This window comes from Leuciscus leuciscus (genome assembly GCF_965113295.1).
Source record: "Leuciscus leuciscus genome assembly, chromosome: 15".
Classification (NCBI taxonomy): domain Eukaryota; kingdom Metazoa; phylum Chordata; class Actinopteri; order Cypriniformes; family Leuciscidae; genus Leuciscus; species Leuciscus leuciscus.
Genome location: NC_138739.1, coordinates 7,775,703 through 7,795,233, shown reverse-complemented (window position 1 = coordinate 7,795,233; position 19,531 = coordinate 7,775,703). Strand labels below are relative to the sequence as shown.

At 37.8% G+C, this 19,531-nt stretch overlaps 3 protein-coding genes and 1 long non-coding RNA gene across 4 annotated transcripts in view; 1 reads left to right on the top strand and 3 right to left on the bottom strand.

Moving 5' to 3' along the window:
- Positions 1 to 19,531, bottom strand: part of LOC309476538 — a 60,368-nt gene that overhangs the window by 8,495 nt on the left and 32,342 nt on the right. The gene's annotated exons all lie outside the window — the stretch shown is intronic.
- LOC309476071 (uncharacterized protein) lies at positions 2,538 to 6,886 on the top strand. The gene is made up of 2 exons (XM_082139229.1): positions 2,538 to 4,946; positions 6,444 to 6,886. Exons 1-2 carry the CDS (start codon positions 4,074 to 4,076, stop codon positions 6,807 to 6,809), a joined length of 1,239 nt encoding a protein of 412 aa, XP_081995355.1. The 5' UTR covers positions 2,538 to 4,073; the 3' UTR covers positions 6,810 to 6,886.
- Positions 7,606 to 12,602, bottom strand: mydgf (myeloid-derived growth factor). Its single transcript, XM_082139585.1, has 6 exons — positions 12,350 to 12,602; positions 11,019 to 11,069; positions 10,193 to 10,254; positions 9,943 to 10,024; positions 9,376 to 9,448; positions 7,606 to 8,419 (listed from the first exon to the last, which is right to left on the bottom strand). The coding sequence occupies exons 1-6, from the start codon at positions 12,497 to 12,499 to the stop codon at positions 8,340 to 8,342; spliced, it is 498 nt and encodes a 165-aa protein (XP_081995711.1). The 5' UTR covers positions 12,500 to 12,602; the 3' UTR covers positions 7,606 to 8,339.
- loxl5a (lysyl oxidase-like 5a) lies at positions 12,749 to 19,457 on the bottom strand. The gene is made up of 7 exons (XM_082139157.1): positions 17,003 to 19,457; positions 16,397 to 16,505; positions 16,184 to 16,321; positions 15,407 to 15,563; positions 15,206 to 15,301; positions 14,064 to 14,179; positions 12,749 to 13,986 (listed from the first exon to the last, which is right to left on the bottom strand). Exons 1-7 carry the CDS (start codon positions 17,820 to 17,822, stop codon positions 13,980 to 13,982), a joined length of 1,443 nt encoding a protein of 480 aa, XP_081995283.1. The 5' UTR covers positions 17,823 to 19,457; the 3' UTR covers positions 12,749 to 13,979.

Sequence of the window (19,531 nt, the reverse complement as noted above, 5' to 3'; positions counted from 1 at the left end):
TTATCTATCACACTAGAAGTGGAATTCCTGAGTTATTAATAGCTGGCGCTGACATCATTCTCGACCCGTTCCCCGCAATGTCCCTTCACACCTAAAACACCTAACCTGCAAAACACATGAACACACTCTTCGGCCCGTCGGTTGTCTTGGTAACAGCCATCAGAAGTATAGAAATGACATTACAATCAGCTTGTAAAACCTGGTGCTGATGTGTACGGTGTAAATGTCTGATTTTAACCCTTATCTTTCCCTCGCGGGTCAAAATGACCCGAAGCCCTTAAAATTATGCTGATTTTTTTTTTTCAGAAAGCTTATTTCATTTCATTTCATTTTGATAATACTTTTTCTATTTTTAATGCATTTTTTGGGGGGGAGATTTTTTTGTTATTTTATTTATTTTTGAATTACTAGATTTGATCAATAAATAATGAATAAATAGTAATTTAAGCACATTCCTTACATTCGTTCAACTTCAAATTCAAATTAACTCACAATTTCTTGCATAACCCTTTTAATTCAGTTCAAAATCTCTTATGGTGCGTTCACACCGGACGCGAATAGCGCGTCAGGCGCGAGTGATTTCAATGTTAAGTCAATGCAAAGACGCGTTTTACGCGCGTAAAAAATTCCTGCGGCGCGAATGAGGCGTTACATTGGGTGTCTTTGCCGACCTCTTGTGAAAATAAAATAAAAATAACATGATATTTCATGACTCTTGCCACTAGAGGGCCTTATGATAGCTCTATATGGAGCAAATGAGCTGTTCCTCTGGGTCCTAAAGTCAGATCTTTTCAGTATGCATTCAGATACACATGTAGACATTATAAAATAATTTGGTAAAGTTTTAGCATTTTTAGGTTTTTCTATGTGTAATGAAGCATTTCTCGCATTCCATTCATTCCTAAGGGGGTCAAATTGACCCGCAAAGGAAGGATTTGTTACTTTTTTAAATTGCAACCACAAAACTCTTTGAATCCATTAAAATAATTTGTGTTTGTATTCATGGTTCAAGCGTGACAAAGAGTCCTACGTCCTAGAGTCTTGTACCGCTCTGATGAACACTCAAAAAAAAAAAAAAAAAAAGAAGTTCGGCTCAAAAAGAGCCGAGGGAAGGATGAGGTCAAACACCCACAGCTGTTGTAATAGCATCTGCAGGCCATTATATAGTGTTACATAGTGTTGTCAGACTTGACAGGTAACAGCACTTACCCGTCCAAACTGAATTTCAAGTGAACTGCTGCATTTTTCTGCTATTTATGTCTCGCACTCAGCGTGAGAGTGACGTCTCAAAGCACAGCGATGCGTCTGGTGTCAAACTAAAGGCCCTCTGGGACCGTTAGCCCGCAGAAGCTACGAGGACGATAACATCTCTGTGGCTGCGCTCGCTCAAGCTGTTTATCAGTAATGTTGAACAGTGAGTCATGTTTCTGTTGCCCGCTGGACCAAGTGCTACACAAAAAATTGATTTACTGCTTTTATTTGTAATTTATTATTCTTAGAGATTAAACTTATGCACCATTAGCGTCACCAAATTGAACACGGTTTTCAAAATGCAGGACTGTATCCCACAATGCAACGTCCTCGACTTGACCTTCCCATTCCCAGTGTGACTGGAAGTAATTACAGCCACAATTCTTAGCATCTTTATTTATAATCGATCAAAATTGAGTTAAAACCCCTGAAATTACCCCCCAAAATAGCTGTATTTATTTACAAGATGCTAATTGGACGCCACTTGTATACAGTATGAGGAGGTCATGAGACGAAAATGAAGTATACTTGTGTTTCGGTTGTTCATTTAGCAATATATTTCTATAAATATAAGTTTACAGTGTGTATAGTGTAAGCAGAAAAAGTAAGTAACATCAAGATCATGAGTTTAAATATTAAGTAACACACACTGCCGTTCAAAAGTGTGGGATTGGTACGATTTTTTATGTTTTTCAAATAAGTCTCTTCTGCTCACTAAGGCTGATTAAAAATACATTAAAAAAACAGTAATATTGTGAAATATTATTACAATTTAAAATTAAAATTTTCTATGTGAGTATCTCTTAAAATGTAATTTATTCATGTGATCAAAGCTGTATTTTCAGCATCATTACTCCAGTCTTCAGTCTCACATGATCCTTCAGAAATCATTCTAATATGATGCTCAAAAAACATTTATTAATATTTATTATCAAAGTTGAAAACAGTTGTGTACCTTTTTTTCAGGATTCTTTGATGAATAGAAAGTTAAAACGAACAGCATTTATCTGAAATAGAAAGCTTTTGTAACATTATACTCTACCGTTCAAAAGTTTGCTATAATAATAATTTAGTAATAATAGTAATAATTTTTTTTTAAAGACATTAAAGAAATTCATACTTTTTTTCAGCAAGGATGCATTAAAATTGATCAAAAGTTACAGTAAAGACATTAATAATGTTGCAAAAGATTCTATTTCAAATAAATGCTGTTATTTTGAACTTTCTATTCATCAAAAAATCACGAAAAAAAAGTGTTTTCAACATTGATAATAATAATAAATGTTTCTTGAGCAGCAAATCATATTAGAATGTTTTCTGAAGGAATTTAATGATGCTGAAAATTCAGCTTTGATCACAAGAATAAATTACAGTTTACACAATATATATAAAAAATAAGTTATTTTAAATTGTAATAATATTTCACAATATTACTGTTTGTTTTGTATTTTTAACCAAATAAATGCAGCCTTGGTGATCAGAAGAGACTTCTTTTAAAAGCGTTAGAAAACGTACAGATCCCAGACTTTTGAACGGCAGTGAACATATTAACAAAATAAGCATCTAAAAATGCACTTGGGATAAAAGTAAGAGTCTGCAGTAAGATTATTATTTTTTTTTTTTTTGAATGTACTGTGGTTTGATATGAATCAGAGACTGTGTCAAGGGTAAAATTCTTGACCTTTCTCAGACTGATCGGTCAAGATTATGTGGAAATGAGAAAAGAACCGAAACTTAAAAAAACACGAAAGCGGCTGGGAGTCACAATGACGGAAGTTTGCATTTGTGACCTTTCAGTTTTGCATAATGGCTTGAACTGTAACCAAACAACAAATAAATAAATAAAAAAACAAAAAAAAAACATGTGTGACTTTCAGGTTAATCACATTCAAGGTGCCAATTTTTGATGCAAAAATGGCACCTTGTGGAATATGATTGTTTTTAATATGTTTTTCTTTCTTTTTTTATGCGATGCCACTGCCCTGATGTAATTAACCCCTTGTGGGATTAATAAGGTGTTTAACTTAAAAATCAAAAATCATTAGAAACTCATAAAACTGTTGTGGTTATTAAAACATTTGAAAATGCAGCAGAATTCAAACTTGAGTATATGCTCTTTTTGGGAACCCCTCCATACCAGATAAACCCGAAATAAACCAAAGACATGAAGAAGTATTTTCATGCTGCAGTGTGCAGGGTTATTAATTTTAAAAGTCGCATCCTCATGCATTTTTTTTTTTTTTTTTAGGGACTAGTCCTGCTTGCGCTGCCCCATAAAGCACTAGAGGAGGGAGTCTTCTTTTTCCCTGGCGTCCTGCTATAAAATCCTGGATGTAATTGTAGCGTACTGAGGCAGAACAGGAGTAATCAGATCAGTCCCGAGGCTGGGAACATACATGGAGATTTAGCATCGCCACTGGATTAACCCCCCCCCCCCCCCTTTTACTGATTGAGGTACGATGAGTTCCTGCAAGTAGAGAGAAAGAGAGAGAGAGGGGGAGCGAGGAAAAGCCGTGAGAGGGAGTGGGAGGAAGAATCAACCAGAAAGGGAGGCAAGCGCAGTGCGAGTGAGCGAGAGAGAGGGAGTCAAAGCCAGGAAAGCAAAGCAACAGCCGGTGGAACAGAAATGCAGGGAGTTTGAGAGAGACAAGGTGGAAAACGGAGGCTGACGGGACAACGGGAACAAAGCAAGGTGAGAGAGAAAAAAGGGCAAGGATCCAGAGGAAGAGAACACACCAGGAGGAAGCAAACCCCGGGAAGGTGGGGGTCAGAGTGAAGAAACAAGCAAGAGAAAGTTTGACAGATAAGAAAAACATCTGGTAATGACAAGGCCGGGACATTTAAAGACGGGACGTGTCCTCTCGAGAGTCCCATTCTTAGGCCGAAGAATGTTTTCCGAGACAAAAGGGGTCAAAGAGCAGTGCATTCAACCCATTAACCCATCCCAAAATGGACCACAAGCTGACCTCCTTGCCTGTCTTGGGAATGGGGAGCATGTATCGAACACCTGTGGACCAAAGGTGCAGAATTCGCCCCTGAATGGATACACTCCCAAGCAATGTCTTGCCTTTCAGGGGGGTCGACGGCATGATGTAACTGGTCAGATTTGTCATAGGAGTGTGCGTTGGGATCGGCCGCAACATAACAGCGTCTCTGTGAACTACAGCTTGAGAGAATGCAGCTTTGTAGGCCACCGGCACCAGACCGAGACACACCCCTTCTTGAGGAAGTGTGCTTTGGACACGCCAACAGAGTTCAGAGGTCATGGAAACTGTGGAGAGCCTGTTTGTGCGGCGGACCAACAATCAGGCTCTGTGCGAGTGGCCCTGCAACATGGATCAAACTGGATGGAAGCGAGTGACGCTCCCAATTCGACCTTTAAAAGGGATTCAGAAATCTGCACTTGTAACGGACAGGGAGATTTAAGTAGATGCCTTGGACGTGTAATGCAAGACTTGAACGGACCAAGTCTGGTGCGTGAAGTTATGCAGTCAACCAAAGATGTCAACAAACCCAATAAGAACCATATTAAGTGCCAAGGAAAAGTTGCCCAAGTGGATCTAAATGAACCAGGACGAGGGACTTTTAGCTCGAAGCAGTCGGAAAGAGCAATTCGGGACCAGATCCAAAGAGTTGTTGTGAATCTCGAGGAGGTTTTACATGGCCTGAAAGAGATACATCTGGAAATGAAGGAGGTAAAAGGTTTATTTATCACTTGGGGATGTTAACAGATGTTCTTCATATTGAGTGCAACAAAGGGCGGCGTTTAAATGTTCTGTTTGGTTAAATCCCACACTCTATACTATCCATCATCAAGTCCTGGATACTCTTAATGGTCGTACTTTAGATAACGCACGGACCATGAGTTTTGAGCTTTCATATTTATCTTCATATTAATAATTAATGCTGTTTATAGAGACCCCTGAATTTATTGCACATTGGGCAATTTCACTTCTGTGAGGGGATAGTGAAACTTTAATGCAGAGAGGAATGGTCTGATACGCTCCATTTAGCAAATGTATTCGGTATCGGAGAGGAACGTTGGCCAGTGGTTTATGGTCCTCTCAGACGGGCTAGAAGAAAGAGCCGCTGTCCGTCACAGTTTCATAATCTTGTAAACACTCTTGGGTGAAATGTGCCCTAATATAAACTTGTGTAGTACTCTATGTTTCAAGGAACTATTTGCATTAAAGGGATAGTTCACCCAAAAATGAAAAGACTTCTGTCCCTCCTTTGACAGGCTACGCAACTACCACTTTGACGCTTCAAAAAGTTCATAAAGAGATCAGAAAATTTGGACTAAACCGCTCAATTCATATGGATTAGTTTTACTATCTCTTTATGAACGTTTTAAAGCGTCAATGTGGTAGTTGCGTAGCCTTGTCAACGGAGGAACAGAAATCTCTCAGGCCTTGTCCACGCTAATACGCAATTCTCAAACATACATTTTTAAACAGCGCCAGTTTTTGCACTATTCAAGGAAAATCCATACATTTTCTTTGTATATTAACATGCCAATAAACAGATTAGATCTTGCGTTACATTGAAATGCGTGTTTTTGTTAGCATGTTTACTTAACTATTATTTTGTGTGTTTATAATTCAGTTTAAGTACTTCCTCCTGTCCCAATTATAACATCATGGCAGTAAGTTTTAGGTGTTCGTGCTAGTTAAGTGTTTAAAGTGTTAGTTTTCGTGCTGTAGTGTGGACTGTGAAAACGTAGGATATTGAAAACGATGACGCAAGTTTAGTCATGTGACGCATATTGAACCCATAGATATTCATGTTTATGCCAGTATTGTGCCTGCTATATGCTAATCACTTTCACACAGTTGCTAAAAGATGTTACTTTGCACAGTCCTGCAAAGATGACAGAAAATTCACTCGCATTTGCTGTCCTGAGACAAAACATGAGAACATTCGCATTTTAGACCAAACATTATATGATTGCGTGCGACCTGACGCATCAGTGAATGGCGAGATATTTAGCTAAATAAAATGATCCTGCCAGAAGAATAGCATGAGAACTTTAGGTTATACTTTATTTTAAGGTGTCATTGTTAGTGTAATTATACATTTTGGTACTGATTAATATTAATTAACAACATGAGGGTGAGTAATTAATGACAGGATTTGTATGTTTGGGTGAACTAACCGTTTAACTTTTTGCATTGTCATCCCCTGGAACTCAGGTGGTCCAGAAGATAGACCTGCTGACGGCTGACATTGATATTTGCAAAGAGGAACAAGAGGACACTTTCAGAGGAAAGATGGACACGGGAGTGGCGTCTTCTCAAGGAGTCAAAACACAGACTCCATCGGTGTCCCCACCACCATATCCGGCCGGAGATCGAGAGCTGCGTGAGGCAGGTCAAAAACTGGAATCAACTCAGGAGACGATCACTTCTCCACAACATACATCAGGGCGCCGGAGCAAGAAGCCTCCTCCTTACCCTTACGCCAGGACAGTGGGAAGAGTAAATCCCAAAGCAAAAGACAAAGGGCAGAAGACGCCGCCCTACCCCTTTAAACGGACACTGCTCTCGACCATTGTTTGAGCAGACCGTGGCTTCAGGACACAAAAGCGGAGCATCACTCACTCGATGTGGTATAACGGGTTACAGGCACCGTTCTAGTAAGTTTGATCCTTACTGGATCCAACAGAGTGCAGAAGCAATTTAATGTCCGGTAAAGTCTCTCAGACAGCAGGTGAACCATGTAATGCTTTTTCGCTTTAGGTCTATAAAGAGGACAGGACAGAAACATCATGCACTAATAAATCTAGAGAGTGACACGGGTGACTTCTTAGCAATACTGTACAGCAAGTCAAAGGTAGTGATTATTTCTAGCCTTAGATGACATCTGGAGTGGGATGCAATCTCAATTCCTATTCCTCTGATCTCCCAGCAACCCCGTCCATCTGTTAAAGGATTATTTTTTTATTGCTTTCCTAACTCTGGTCTAGTCCCCTTGAAAAATGTGCCTTAAAAAATATGATGTTCTCAGATACACGTCCTGAGGGTGTTTAAGCAAGAATCACAATGCGACAGTGCAAATGCAAGCACTTTTCAACAGGTACTGAAAGGAAACTAGGTTAAGCACACTTTTACAGCATTATGTCTCCCTCATGTGTGCTGCAATGCTCATGTCAAGCCTTTTGATGATGTAGGACCGTATCAAGCATTTTCTGGCATGCCACAGAATCCACCGTATGAAAAAGTCACGCTTTCACATGCATTTCTAAAATTGCTGACAATGAGGTTTATGACACGTTTCAGATGCTCAGATGCTGTAGATTTGTGCAGATTTAACAGAGATATGGACAAATATCACATAATAACCAGAATCTGCACGTTTTAGCATATTTAATTTTTATTACACAAATCCCCTTCAAAAGACACAGCTGCAGATTGCTTGAAAACAGACTGCACCTTTACTTCATGCAAAAATATGAATACAAAAAGTAATTTGATTAGGAAATTGTGACGCGAGAACCAAAACGTTCTGATAACAGATTTATTAAAAAAATTCCAGGACATCAGCTATCAGAATAAAGCACGACTGGAAGTATAACTGTTTCTCTGTCTTTTCCTCCACCACAGAAATAATCAAAGGACTCTGACATACCCCAAAGATTGTTGTGGGAATTCTCTACAAGCGCCAGCTTAAGAAAGTAAGTACAGTATGAGCATGAATGCGCTCTTGATAATCACATTTGCAGGTATCAAGACTGAAACCCTAAACCCATAAACGCTGCCAAGAATAGAAATCAATCTAAGGTTCTGAAACGAATTTGAAGAAGCCTTCATAACATCTCAGAAATATGAATAAATGTGAATTTTTTTCCCCCTTAATGTCCGATAATAGATTTGTCGTCTACCTCATTGGATGATCAGTCCAGTTCATGGTCATTGGCGTAATGCTGCCTTATAGAAAATCTCTGTTGTATTTCCTATCACAGGAAGTTCCCGTGTCTTGATTTCCTTTGCTTGATGTATATCAGTGAACAGTTAAGTGGCAGAGTGTCCATAGCCGTCAAATAACCAATGTCCTCGCGCAATAGGACAATCCTCTTTCAGATCGGCCAATCAGAGTTCATCGTGGCGTGTCCGAGCAATGACAAGGAGCTTGGAAAGCTCGGAACGGAATTTCCCATCTCTGTGGGTCACTAAAAAAACAAGATGTGAATGATTAGAAACATACACATATTCAGTATTGAAACTGCCATGATTGTATTTATTTCTATGACTTGGAAAACCAGATTTGATCATAATGAAAATTAGATTTTTTCCGTGTTTAAGTGCCATAATCGGGTCCTCTGTGCATCTACCAACCCAGAAAATGTCAAAAGTGACAACCCAGTAACTTTGTTTTGGTAAGCCTTTCTCAGCAAGCATGTCAAAAAATAAGCTGATCAGATTTCGCTCCCCTTCTGACATAGGAAGGGGATCTTATTATAATATTACCGCCCCTTAATCTGCACGTTTACGCCATTTGGTTTCGCAAGCGACAACAGTGTAACCAGTTCTAAGCCAATGGCAGAAGTTTATTTTATTTTAACACTTTTTGACCCAAAAAAGCCATAGCTGTCTTATAAAGACCTCAGGGAACTGTGTCAACTTGTGTAAAAGTTAAACATGATGGTACATGCAAGTCGATGAGATGAATCAATGTAACTACATAAATGTACTAACCATTCCGAAACGTCCATGTGCGTCTAAAAGTGCAAGTCTCTCCGTAAGGCTGCACTCGCTACTGGTTATTTCTGAGATTTTGGATGAGTGAGATTATTTGCGTGTTTTGTTATTGTATCCGAAACTCGTGTAAAGAATCGGCCCTCTTCTGAACGGAGGCGGAGCAACAGCTCATTTACATTTAAAGGGACACACACACAACCGGTGCATTTTTGCTCGCACCAAAAAAGGGGCAACTTTGACAAACTATAATAAATGATATGAGGGGAATTTTGCGCTGAAATTTCACAGACACATTCTGAGGACACCATAGATTTATATTACATCCTGTGAAAAGGGGCATAATATGTCACCTTTAAAATTCACTGATTTTCACAGGTTTTTCCACGGCTGTATGAACCCGACTGGAAGGAGTAATATGCTGACTCACCTGCAGACTCTGACACAATATACTCTTCTTCCTTCAAAGCAACATCCCTCTGTCCTCCCACGGCCGTCTGGGACTGAGAAGAAGAGAAAGAGAGAGGATGAATGACACGAGACAAGCCTAGAGGAGTGGGCTGGATAACAAAGAGATCTCGTCTAAAAAAGAGACATGAGACATGAACTTTTCTTATTTCCACCAGGGACAAGACCACTAGAACGGCACCGTCATCCCGTTACTGAGACTCTCAGTGCGATCTGAAGATGAAGATCTTTTCACACAGTCTTGATATGCAACACCTGTATAAAAAAGGGCTGACTGCTTTTGATCTGAGAGCGACGAGCGTTAGGAATCTGAAATAAGGTTTGATCTGCGGCAAATGTCAATGTCACGACTGAGGATAAATTTTAAACGTGCTTTTCTAAAAACATGTGCCAATTCTTTTTATGCGCAAATAAAAATGTATCTTGGTCTATGAAATGCACAGGTTTCTTCATTTTGAATCATACCTATTGCTGAGTGTTTCACTCACTGAGGTGGTGTCAGGTAGTGATGGATAGCTATGATACTTACATATGCGGTGGCGTACTCAATCTTCGCTCCTTTTATCTCGGCTTTGAACTGGGTGAAAAACAAGTAGGACTTTCCTTGAGGCCTATCGTGAAAATGACAGAGAAAAATCAATATCGTTCCCTCTTTCATCTCAAGTTTCACAACACTGTTTGAAAACACAAGACTAGATTTGCTTGTACCTCTTCTTTTTAGTATTGCATATTGAGTAGAGCTTTTTATAACACCAATATAACAGTGTTTTTAAAGTTACCTCCACACTGAACAGGAAAACATCTGTTCGTCGTCACTCAGTCCGACGCTCATTTGCCATTGCTACAGGGAATAAAAGCACAAAGGGTTCACATTTAAGTCAGAAACGGAGCAATTCTGTGAAATCACGACGGCACATAATTGCTGTAATTTCCCGTGTCGTTAGTGGTGGAGTGATACATTTCTTGATGCCACAACAATAGCTGAGATTGTCTTAAAATTTAATTGTGTCTAAATTGTGACACTATACACACGTGCTAAATAAAAAATTAACAGGGCAAACAAACAAACAGCCAACATAAGTCAATTCTGATAACTCATCTATATTTGTGTGTGTGTGAGTGTGTGTATGTGTGTGTGTAAATAAATGTAAGTGTATCTAAGTGTGGGAATGGAAGCATATAAACCAGAGAATATAAACCAGAGAGTAGCTGTAAAGTATAACAGATAATAAATCTACAAATAATAATACTAATACGATATCACTGGAAAAGTATCAGTAACAGATTTAACACTAGTAAAACTCAAAATAATAACAACAATAAACTAATTTCATCAAGATTTGGGGTTTGGGGAGGGGGGATGAGGAAGAAGGCAAATAAACATAATGGTAGAAGTGGAAATGGTTTAAGTTCTTCTAATAATATTATTAAATTATAATAATTTTAATAAAGTCATATAACAGACATCTCCGCACAATGGATTCAATAATATCTAATACAACTGAATTAATCTAATAACTAGCAAAAGTACAAAAATCACAAGTTTTGTTTTTCATTTTTCATTTTGAGAACTGTGTATTATCTGAGATTATAAATATGTCTTACCTCGTTGGTTCCTCCTTGAGATGCATATGTAAAGGTGCATTTATACTTTTTCTAAAACAAGAAATAGATCATTGTGAATAGATAAACAAGCTTCCACCCACGAAATATGCAAATTTTCCAGACTGATCTTTTGAGAATGACTCTGTATTGAAAAGACGCTGACCCTTACAAAAATAACCATGGTAACCATCGTTCCTGTCAAAAGCCTGACAGCTATTATTACTACAGTTATACAAATATAAAAAACACTGACAAGGATTCAGATTAAATACTGATTTAAATTTGATTGGCGAGATACACATAAAAACCATGGCCACTGGTGTCACACTTGACACAACTTATGTTTGAATTATGATGTTTGATATAGGCCTAAAGGGATTGCTCACCCAAATTAAATTAAATACAATTCTTAATTCATTCGATAGCTTTATGTGAGGGACAGACCAAAATATTACGCTCTGTTGTAGCTCTTAAAGGGATAGTTCACCCAAAAATGAAAATTCTGCCATCATTTACTCACCCTCAGCCCCAAACCTGTATACATTTCTTTCTCCTGATAAACACAAAATAAAATATTTTGAAGAATGTTGGTAACCAAACAGTTGATGGGTTTTTGTTTTATACATACTATGGAAGTCAACTTTTTGGTTACTAACAGTTTTCAAAATACCTTCTTTTGTGTTTAGCAGGAGAAAGAAATTCATACAGGATTGAACCAACTTTAGGGTAAGCAAATGAAGACAGAATAAAAATGTTGGGGTGAACTAGCCCTTTAAGAGTCTGTCCCTCACAAAACTATCGAATGGCGCACAGGTGATATGGAAGATTATTTTTTCCTCAATTGAATTTTATGAAAAAAAAAAAAAAAACTTTCAGAGACGACATTAAGTCATACGGATTTGGAACGACATGAGGGTGAGTAAATAATAATATATATAAAAAAGTAATAACTAAACTATTCCTTTAACGTATTTTTGAGCCGTTAGGGGGCGCGCAAAACGTCCGCGCCTCCACAACAGTCCAATGAGAAGATGACGTGTGGATTTCCTTTCAACGCGTCGCGGTTATTCAAACACAGTATCCATTCATTTTCTGTATAGAGTTTAATATGAACGTATTTTTAACAGATACGAAGTACAGTAGGGAATATCGTTTCAAATGTAATAATGACTATGAATGAGAACTGGAAAACGACTATGTAAACACGAGATCGAGTCTATGCTAATCATTGAGGAACAACCGCGAAAATGATTCGTTTACATTTCTATCCAACAAAACATGTTGTGTTATAAATATTACGTTACTATTGTGTTAATGTGCGTAATTCTCACCAGTTTAGCTGAGAAAGTCTGCACAACTCCTCCAGGTTTGACATCGAAGTCGAGTGTTTTGGTCCTGTCAGCGGAGACGCGCACCGCGCACAACACAACCAACAGTAGCAGGAGCTTCACACACGAGTTTATGTGATCATCGCATGCCATGATGCTTTATGGGTGAGAGATCTGTGCTGATGTTGTGATGAGAAGCTGCCAGCACTGTTCCTGTATGTTCTTCATAGGATGGGATAGTTCTGTGAATCGAGGTGTTGAGCATCTAGTGGACTGGAGTTGAATAACAACTCAGTTCTACTATTTACAGTAGCCAAAAAAGGATACTAATTGGACACTTGGGTAATTTACATTCAAATATGCATTATTGAAAATGTATGAATAATTTTCATGATCATAAGATCATTACTGTGATTGAAATATCACTGAATTCAAATTTTCCAATTATTGGAAGCATTAGATGTCTGTAAAATATATTCAGTTAAATCCTCAAGGGTATATATTGCAACACAATATACATGTATTTCATTCGGGACTAGTTGGAAAGAATGTTTACCTATGTTTAATCTGAACTGGAAACACACTGGCTCCGCTCTGTAACTTCTAATCATGAACATTAACAATTTTACAATTAGGTAATGGATTAATTGTCTGAATTATGCATACCAGCATTCGTCCGACATTTTCTTCACTTCTCTAAACATCATTCACCATCAAAATGTGTCAATTTTCCCTAAAACTAACACTTCTCAATGAGGACATGTATACATCTATGATTTACAGTCATCACCTCGTGGGTTTAACTACTCTTGAAAACTGCAATCCACAAAACATAACACATTTGAATCAAATTTCCACAAACACAGAATTATAATCACATTTTCTCATTTGAAAACTTTCAAGTGAAGTCTTTCTCCATTGTCAACAAGGATGGAGTTTCCTTCTCACTTATGATTGTTTCTCTGTCCACAAATTCCACACTGGAATTCCTCTTTCTCGTGTCATTTTAAACATTCGGACAGATAGGAATGTTTCCGGGACGTTGTTGCGCTCTCAGCATGTTTGGAGATCTGGAGCAAACTGAACTTTTATGACTCTGATGTCTGGCTGTGTTGATTTGACCCCTTAGACCCATTTTCAAATGAGCCATGACCTGAAATACTTCCGAAGATCACATATATATATGAACCAGTGGTTTAAAAAAACATAAACTAGTAGTAAATTCGATTTATGAGTGGACTATAAAAATCAGCCCTTTCTTTATTTATAACACTAGTATTTTATTAATCTTCTTTGACTGAAACTATGAATGTCATTACTTGATGTTTACTGAAACTTTAATTTGAGTGTTGCAGTGGGATATTACACCAAATTACAGAAATAAAAACAAAAATAAAAATATGATGAAAGAAATAATAAATGTACTTTTCATGAATGACAAAAGGTTAATAAATAAGAATTTATTAGCATTATGTTTAGCTTTACCAAATATGTCACAGTCACTTTGCTAGAAGAGTCTGTCGAGAACATAAATCTAGATAAATAACAATAAGTCAAGTTAATGCCCAGTCGATCCATATGACAATGTGACTTTGGTTGATTTCAGCTCTGGAGGTTTGGATGAAGTACTGGATCAGTATCTGTGAAATATATAAACATCATTAATGCGTCTGCAGTTTTAATAAGATTTCTGATTCCACTCCTACTTTAAACTCACCCTGTGATTCTGCAGTTGTGTGCTTGGACGTACGACCCCGTGTATCTGATGTCACATCTAACAACGTTATTGGAGAAGTCAGACTCTTGCACCTGGAAACCTGGGTTCACGGTCACCTGTCAGGGGTTCACATGGTTTCAAAACATGTCTCTAACTTTTGGAATAACTCAGGGTACGTTTACATGACAACGATGCACTAAAAAATCTAAGTTTTTCCTTTGCTTTTTACGTGTACAGACAACATTGTCAAAACGATCCCCTTTCACACAGATCTGTGAAAACGACTAAAAAGGCTGTATTCTGCTGCCAGGCCAGTAGATGGCGATATCACTTTGTAAAGAAACACTAAAGGTCCTTGCACAGAGAGTCCGAAATTTTCGTATGCATATTTTCGTATTCGTCATCCTAAAAATTTGTCCGAAGGGTATTAATTAATCCGTTGCGCAAAAATTCGCTAAACAATACAAAATGGCGTCTTCAAGCAGTGAGGATGGTTTTGTTGTCCTCTCTCTTCTTAAAAAGAGAAAAAGAAAGAGGAAAAATTAGGTCCATCCAATCCTGAGATTGCGTAGAGAGGAAGGAGAGTTCGCTGCGGGATTATCCAGAGAAATTCAAGGTTTACTACAGGATGTCAGGGGCTCAGTTTGATGCTTTGCTAGCGATACTGGAGCCACATATTAAAAAGAAGACCACCAATATCCGTGAACCAATTGATCCAGAACAGTTCTGGATTTTGGCGTTCACTTGTACGGTGGCTCTGAATTGTCAAAATACCTCTCAAAATGCTTGCTACGGATGCGGAAAACGCCGAAAATTTTACCCGATCCGAATATTTATATGACAGACGAAAGTTTCGGAGACAGTGTGTAAACGTGATTGACACAACGTAAGGTCGTATTTATTTATTTTTTGGTGCAAAAATTTAGGACGAGAATTTCGGACGCAAGGACCTTAACACTGAACATGTAATATGCATGACGTCACCGTTTTCAAAAATTCTCGTTTCTGTAGTTTACACGGAGGCAATAATGGTATAGTTTTCAAAAGTTTGCGTTTTCAGGCCCCCAAAACTCTGTTGTAATGAAACAGCCAAAAGTTTTCCGTTTTTTTTGTTGAAAAAGTTAACTAATCCAATGACTCACTTTTAGAATATAATCTCCAGGAGAAACATCGGTAACATCAATCCACTGACAGTCGATGTTGGCATGGTAGGTGTCATAACAGCCTGGGCTCAATCCCTGCTCCAACAAAGACAAAACCTTCTAAACTGGCTGATAAAACAGCTTAATTGTGGAATAAATAAGACATTTTGCAATTGACATGAGTGACGTTATTCTCCGCACCTGTGTGTGAGCAGTGCAGGCGTATCTTCTCCTCACACCTGGATCACAGCTGGTGTCCTCCAGACAGAAACTGGCTTTATGACCCTCAGCCACCTTTCTGCCCGTGGAGGCATCCAGGAGGTCGTAATTGCTGAAGGCATCCATACTGTGATAATGTCTTAGGATGAAAACAAAGTAATATAGTAAAATAATCACTTTGTTATCAAGAAATTAATAGAAGAGTAATTTTTAACTATACTTGGAGTTTCTGTAACGCCAAGGTAAAATAAAAGCAAAGCATTTAAAGTCCCCCTGTGGTGAAAATCCAGCTTTTAATGTTGTTTATATGTCTATGTGGTGTTTTTAATATGCTTTAAGACAAACCGTGTGTAAATTCATAAGTCGACACCATTGCTGAGTATTTTGTCCTTAAAACGGCAGTGAACCAAAGACAGTCTCAAAAATCATCGCTGGTGTTTCTGACGTCACAAACTACCTTGTAACCAATGAGATCATCAACGTGTGATCGTCAACGAGTGGATCTCTGAGCTGCCGTGAGTGAGTGGAGGTGGGGCTCATTTGCATATTCATAGAGGCAAGGGGGTAGAGTTACATTCAAGATATTTTAAGGCATGAAGAAATTTATTTCAAGGAAAAAAAAAAATATATGTAATTTTGGTGATCAAAGATGAGTTTTAAGGAATAAAATGATTGACTACAGGGGGACTTTAATAAATATGCAAACATATCAGTACATGTAACGTTCTAGATTAGATCATAAAGTTGGGAGGAACCTACTGATGGCAGCTGTGCCATTCCCACTGATGATGTGGTTTCACAGGGAGAAAATCTGCTGTGCCTTGATTTTTGACCCTCTGAGGAAATCGGAGAAGCACTCTGTAATCAAGGTCCCTCACTCTCGCACCGTACGCTGAACTTGAGGGAAAAGGCAAATATTCATTTAAAATGGTCAAGAAAAGTTTTTTTTACTGCTATGGTTCGAGTCAGTACCTGGAGAGACAGTCTTCTTCTGCGGCACATCTTAATGTGTACATCTGCACTCTCTGGATATAAGATGCAGCTTGGATATAGTATGGATCAGGAATGAGATCAGGCAGTCCTGGAAAATGTTATTAGTCTTATTAATATTTAATAAGCTATATATTCAAATCCAGTTTAGAAACCAAAAGTAGCCTCAACATTTAATCTCAGTGCTGTCTATGACAAATAAATGAGGTCGTTTGTCATTTCAAAAGTTTAATCAAGGTATCTGAACAACTTTTCAGTAGCCTATAAAAAAAAAGTCAAGTTCGCCTGAGGTAATAGCAACAGTAGGCCTACGCGGAAAGATCATTTTTCATCGGGATTGGACACAATATTGAGAAACCATGACAAGTAAATTGCCATTTATCACTCTACTTGTAAGTTAACATCACACTATTGGTTAAATATACCGTTTGTGTTTTAAAATGCTGATTTCTGGCCAACAGTGGGCGCCAAAAAGACGCGAGATCGACATCAGCTCGCGCTGCGAAAACGTCTTAAAGACCGTCGACAGCCCTGAAAGACAAGGTAAAATTTGTAATATTGACTTAAAAGTTCAAAATGTTGTTTTACCATTATGGAAATACCTTGTACCCTGACCCGTTTCCCTGTGAGGAAATCTACTGGCACTTCCATACGGGAGCATATTAAAGTACAAAGAGTTTCTGCCGTTTACATGAGGATTCGTTGGTTCATCGCCAATCATAGTTTCTCCTCCTCTTTCCTCAACCTGGAAGCGAGGATTTTCCGTATTTCTGTTATTAACATATGCCGAAGGTGAAGCTGAATTGGTTCTTGATGAAAGTTTAGAATTATTAGCAGTTTTACTCCCAGTCGAAGTGGAAAGTCGAGAAAGCGGATTCTCCTCAATAATAGTGGGTGGTTTTTCAGTAGATGATTTTCGTTTTGGGGTTTTGGGAAGTATGTTATGGTGTCCTGGTGCCCTTGAAGCTTTCACAGGTGCCAGTGTAGGTTTTTCAGTCGGGGTCCGCAGTGTTTCATCTGAAGAAAGTGCAGATCTTTTTTCATTCAAAGACAGCTGATTATTCTTCATAGGAGATGTACGACCAGACATCATGTAGTGTCTTGCATCCATACCAGGACTGTGCTCTGGCACAGAGTTTGAATGGACCACATGCCCAGCTGTGTGCATCCCATTGGCAAAACGTCCCATGAAAATCCTCCCTGTTGGCATCATATGCCTCGTCAACAAGAATCTTGTATGTTTTCCAGAAACAGGTGTGTGATATTGAGAACCGGAGCCCAGTAAACTGTAAACCTGTCCGTTAGTTTCCCACTTAATCTTGTGTCTCCAGGGTCCATTACGCTGCGCGGTGCTAAAACACACCAGGACGCTCAGGTAGAAGAAGAGAATAAATGAATATTTCTTCATTTCAAAGTTATTGGACCAGGATGCAGTAGAGAGTGTGGCACTCTGTGCTCCCCAAAGCTTTTAAATAAGAGCCCAGTATGAAGGCGGTACATATGAGGCGTTTCTCTCTCCAAACTTTCCCACTTTCCCACTTTTTCCTCTTGAAAGTTTCACATAGACACCAATAGGCACACCACACTTTTACAAATGGGGTAACACTTTACAATAAGGTTCATTAGTTAATATTATGTATTAACTAACATTAACTTACCATGAGCAATACATTTGTTACTGTATTTATTAATCTTTGCTAATGTTAGTTAATCAAAATAAAGCTGTTTATTGTTTGTTCATGTTAGTTCACAGTGCATTAACTAATGTTTACAAGATTTTAATAAAGTATTAGTAAATGTTGAACTTAACATTAAGAAAGAATACTAAATGCAGTATAAATCCAGTTCATGCTAACTAATGTAGTTAACTAATGAACCTAATTGTAAAGTGTTGCCACAAATGGGAAATGTGGCGCCACTTTAATAGGAAATATTAAGTTAGTTGACAAAAACAAGTATAACAACTAAAATTAAGTTTAAAAAAAGGGCCCATTGACTATTTGTTTTGTAGTTTTTCTTCATTGCAGATTATTGAATATCTCAGTTTTTGCCACTAGAGGGAGCAAAATATATTAATATTTAAGACCTTTTATTTAATTGCATAAGGGTTTATTATTGGCATAATTTAAACAAAATGACTATTTTTGTCAATACATTACATGAAATATTATGAATGTCTTAGTCATGCCATTATCACAAGAAAATCTGCCCTACGAAACGTTTAAACCATTCCAATCTTCCAATGACGACAATTGCTCTTAATAGCCATGAATGTCTGCACTTTCCCCTTCCACTTATTTCATTGCATAAATATTTGAAGTGAATGTGTAGGCATTTGTCCTATGAGAAAGGGACACTATTGAAAAGCACATAGGCATATTCAACACGGATTTTAAAGCATGAGCTAAGGGTTTATTCAGGAAAATGTCTAGACAATGTTTGTTTTCATGCAAGTTGAAGTTAAGCATAGGCTTTATTACACAGAGCGATACATTTTAGAGACAAGCTGGAACTTGTGTTGGAGCGGAAAAACTGATTGTGGAGATCACCATATACATTGAAAGGTTATATCTTTATGAAAATAATCCATGAGTTTAATGCAAGCTAATTTGGAAGAAAAGAAAAAAAAAAAATATCCCAAGAATGAGATTTGTCAGGTTATTTTTCATTTTAAGACCTCAGAAGGGAAAAAAACATGGACATTAGTTAATGGTTATTTAATAGTTACTAGTCCTGTTATTTGTCATACTAACATGATATTCAGTTCTTATCTTTAAGTGCACATATTCATAGAATTTGATAGCTTTAAACCCATTACCTTAATTCTATTTTCCCCTTGTTCAGATCAGGCTCATTTGACATTAAAACAAATTCCTTTAGAAATATTTTACTTAAAAAAAGCAAATGGTCAGTCACAATGGGCAACAAATGCAGGGCATGGCAACGTATACAAAGTACCAAATACACTTAAAATTGTCAAAGTTAAAGTGTTACAATGAACACTAGCATTTTCATAAAAGGAAGACCTTGGATTGAGTATCTGGGTAAGAAAAGTTTAAGTACCCAAATTAAAAATGTATAATTAAACAAAGTAGAATTGACATTATACAGCAAAAT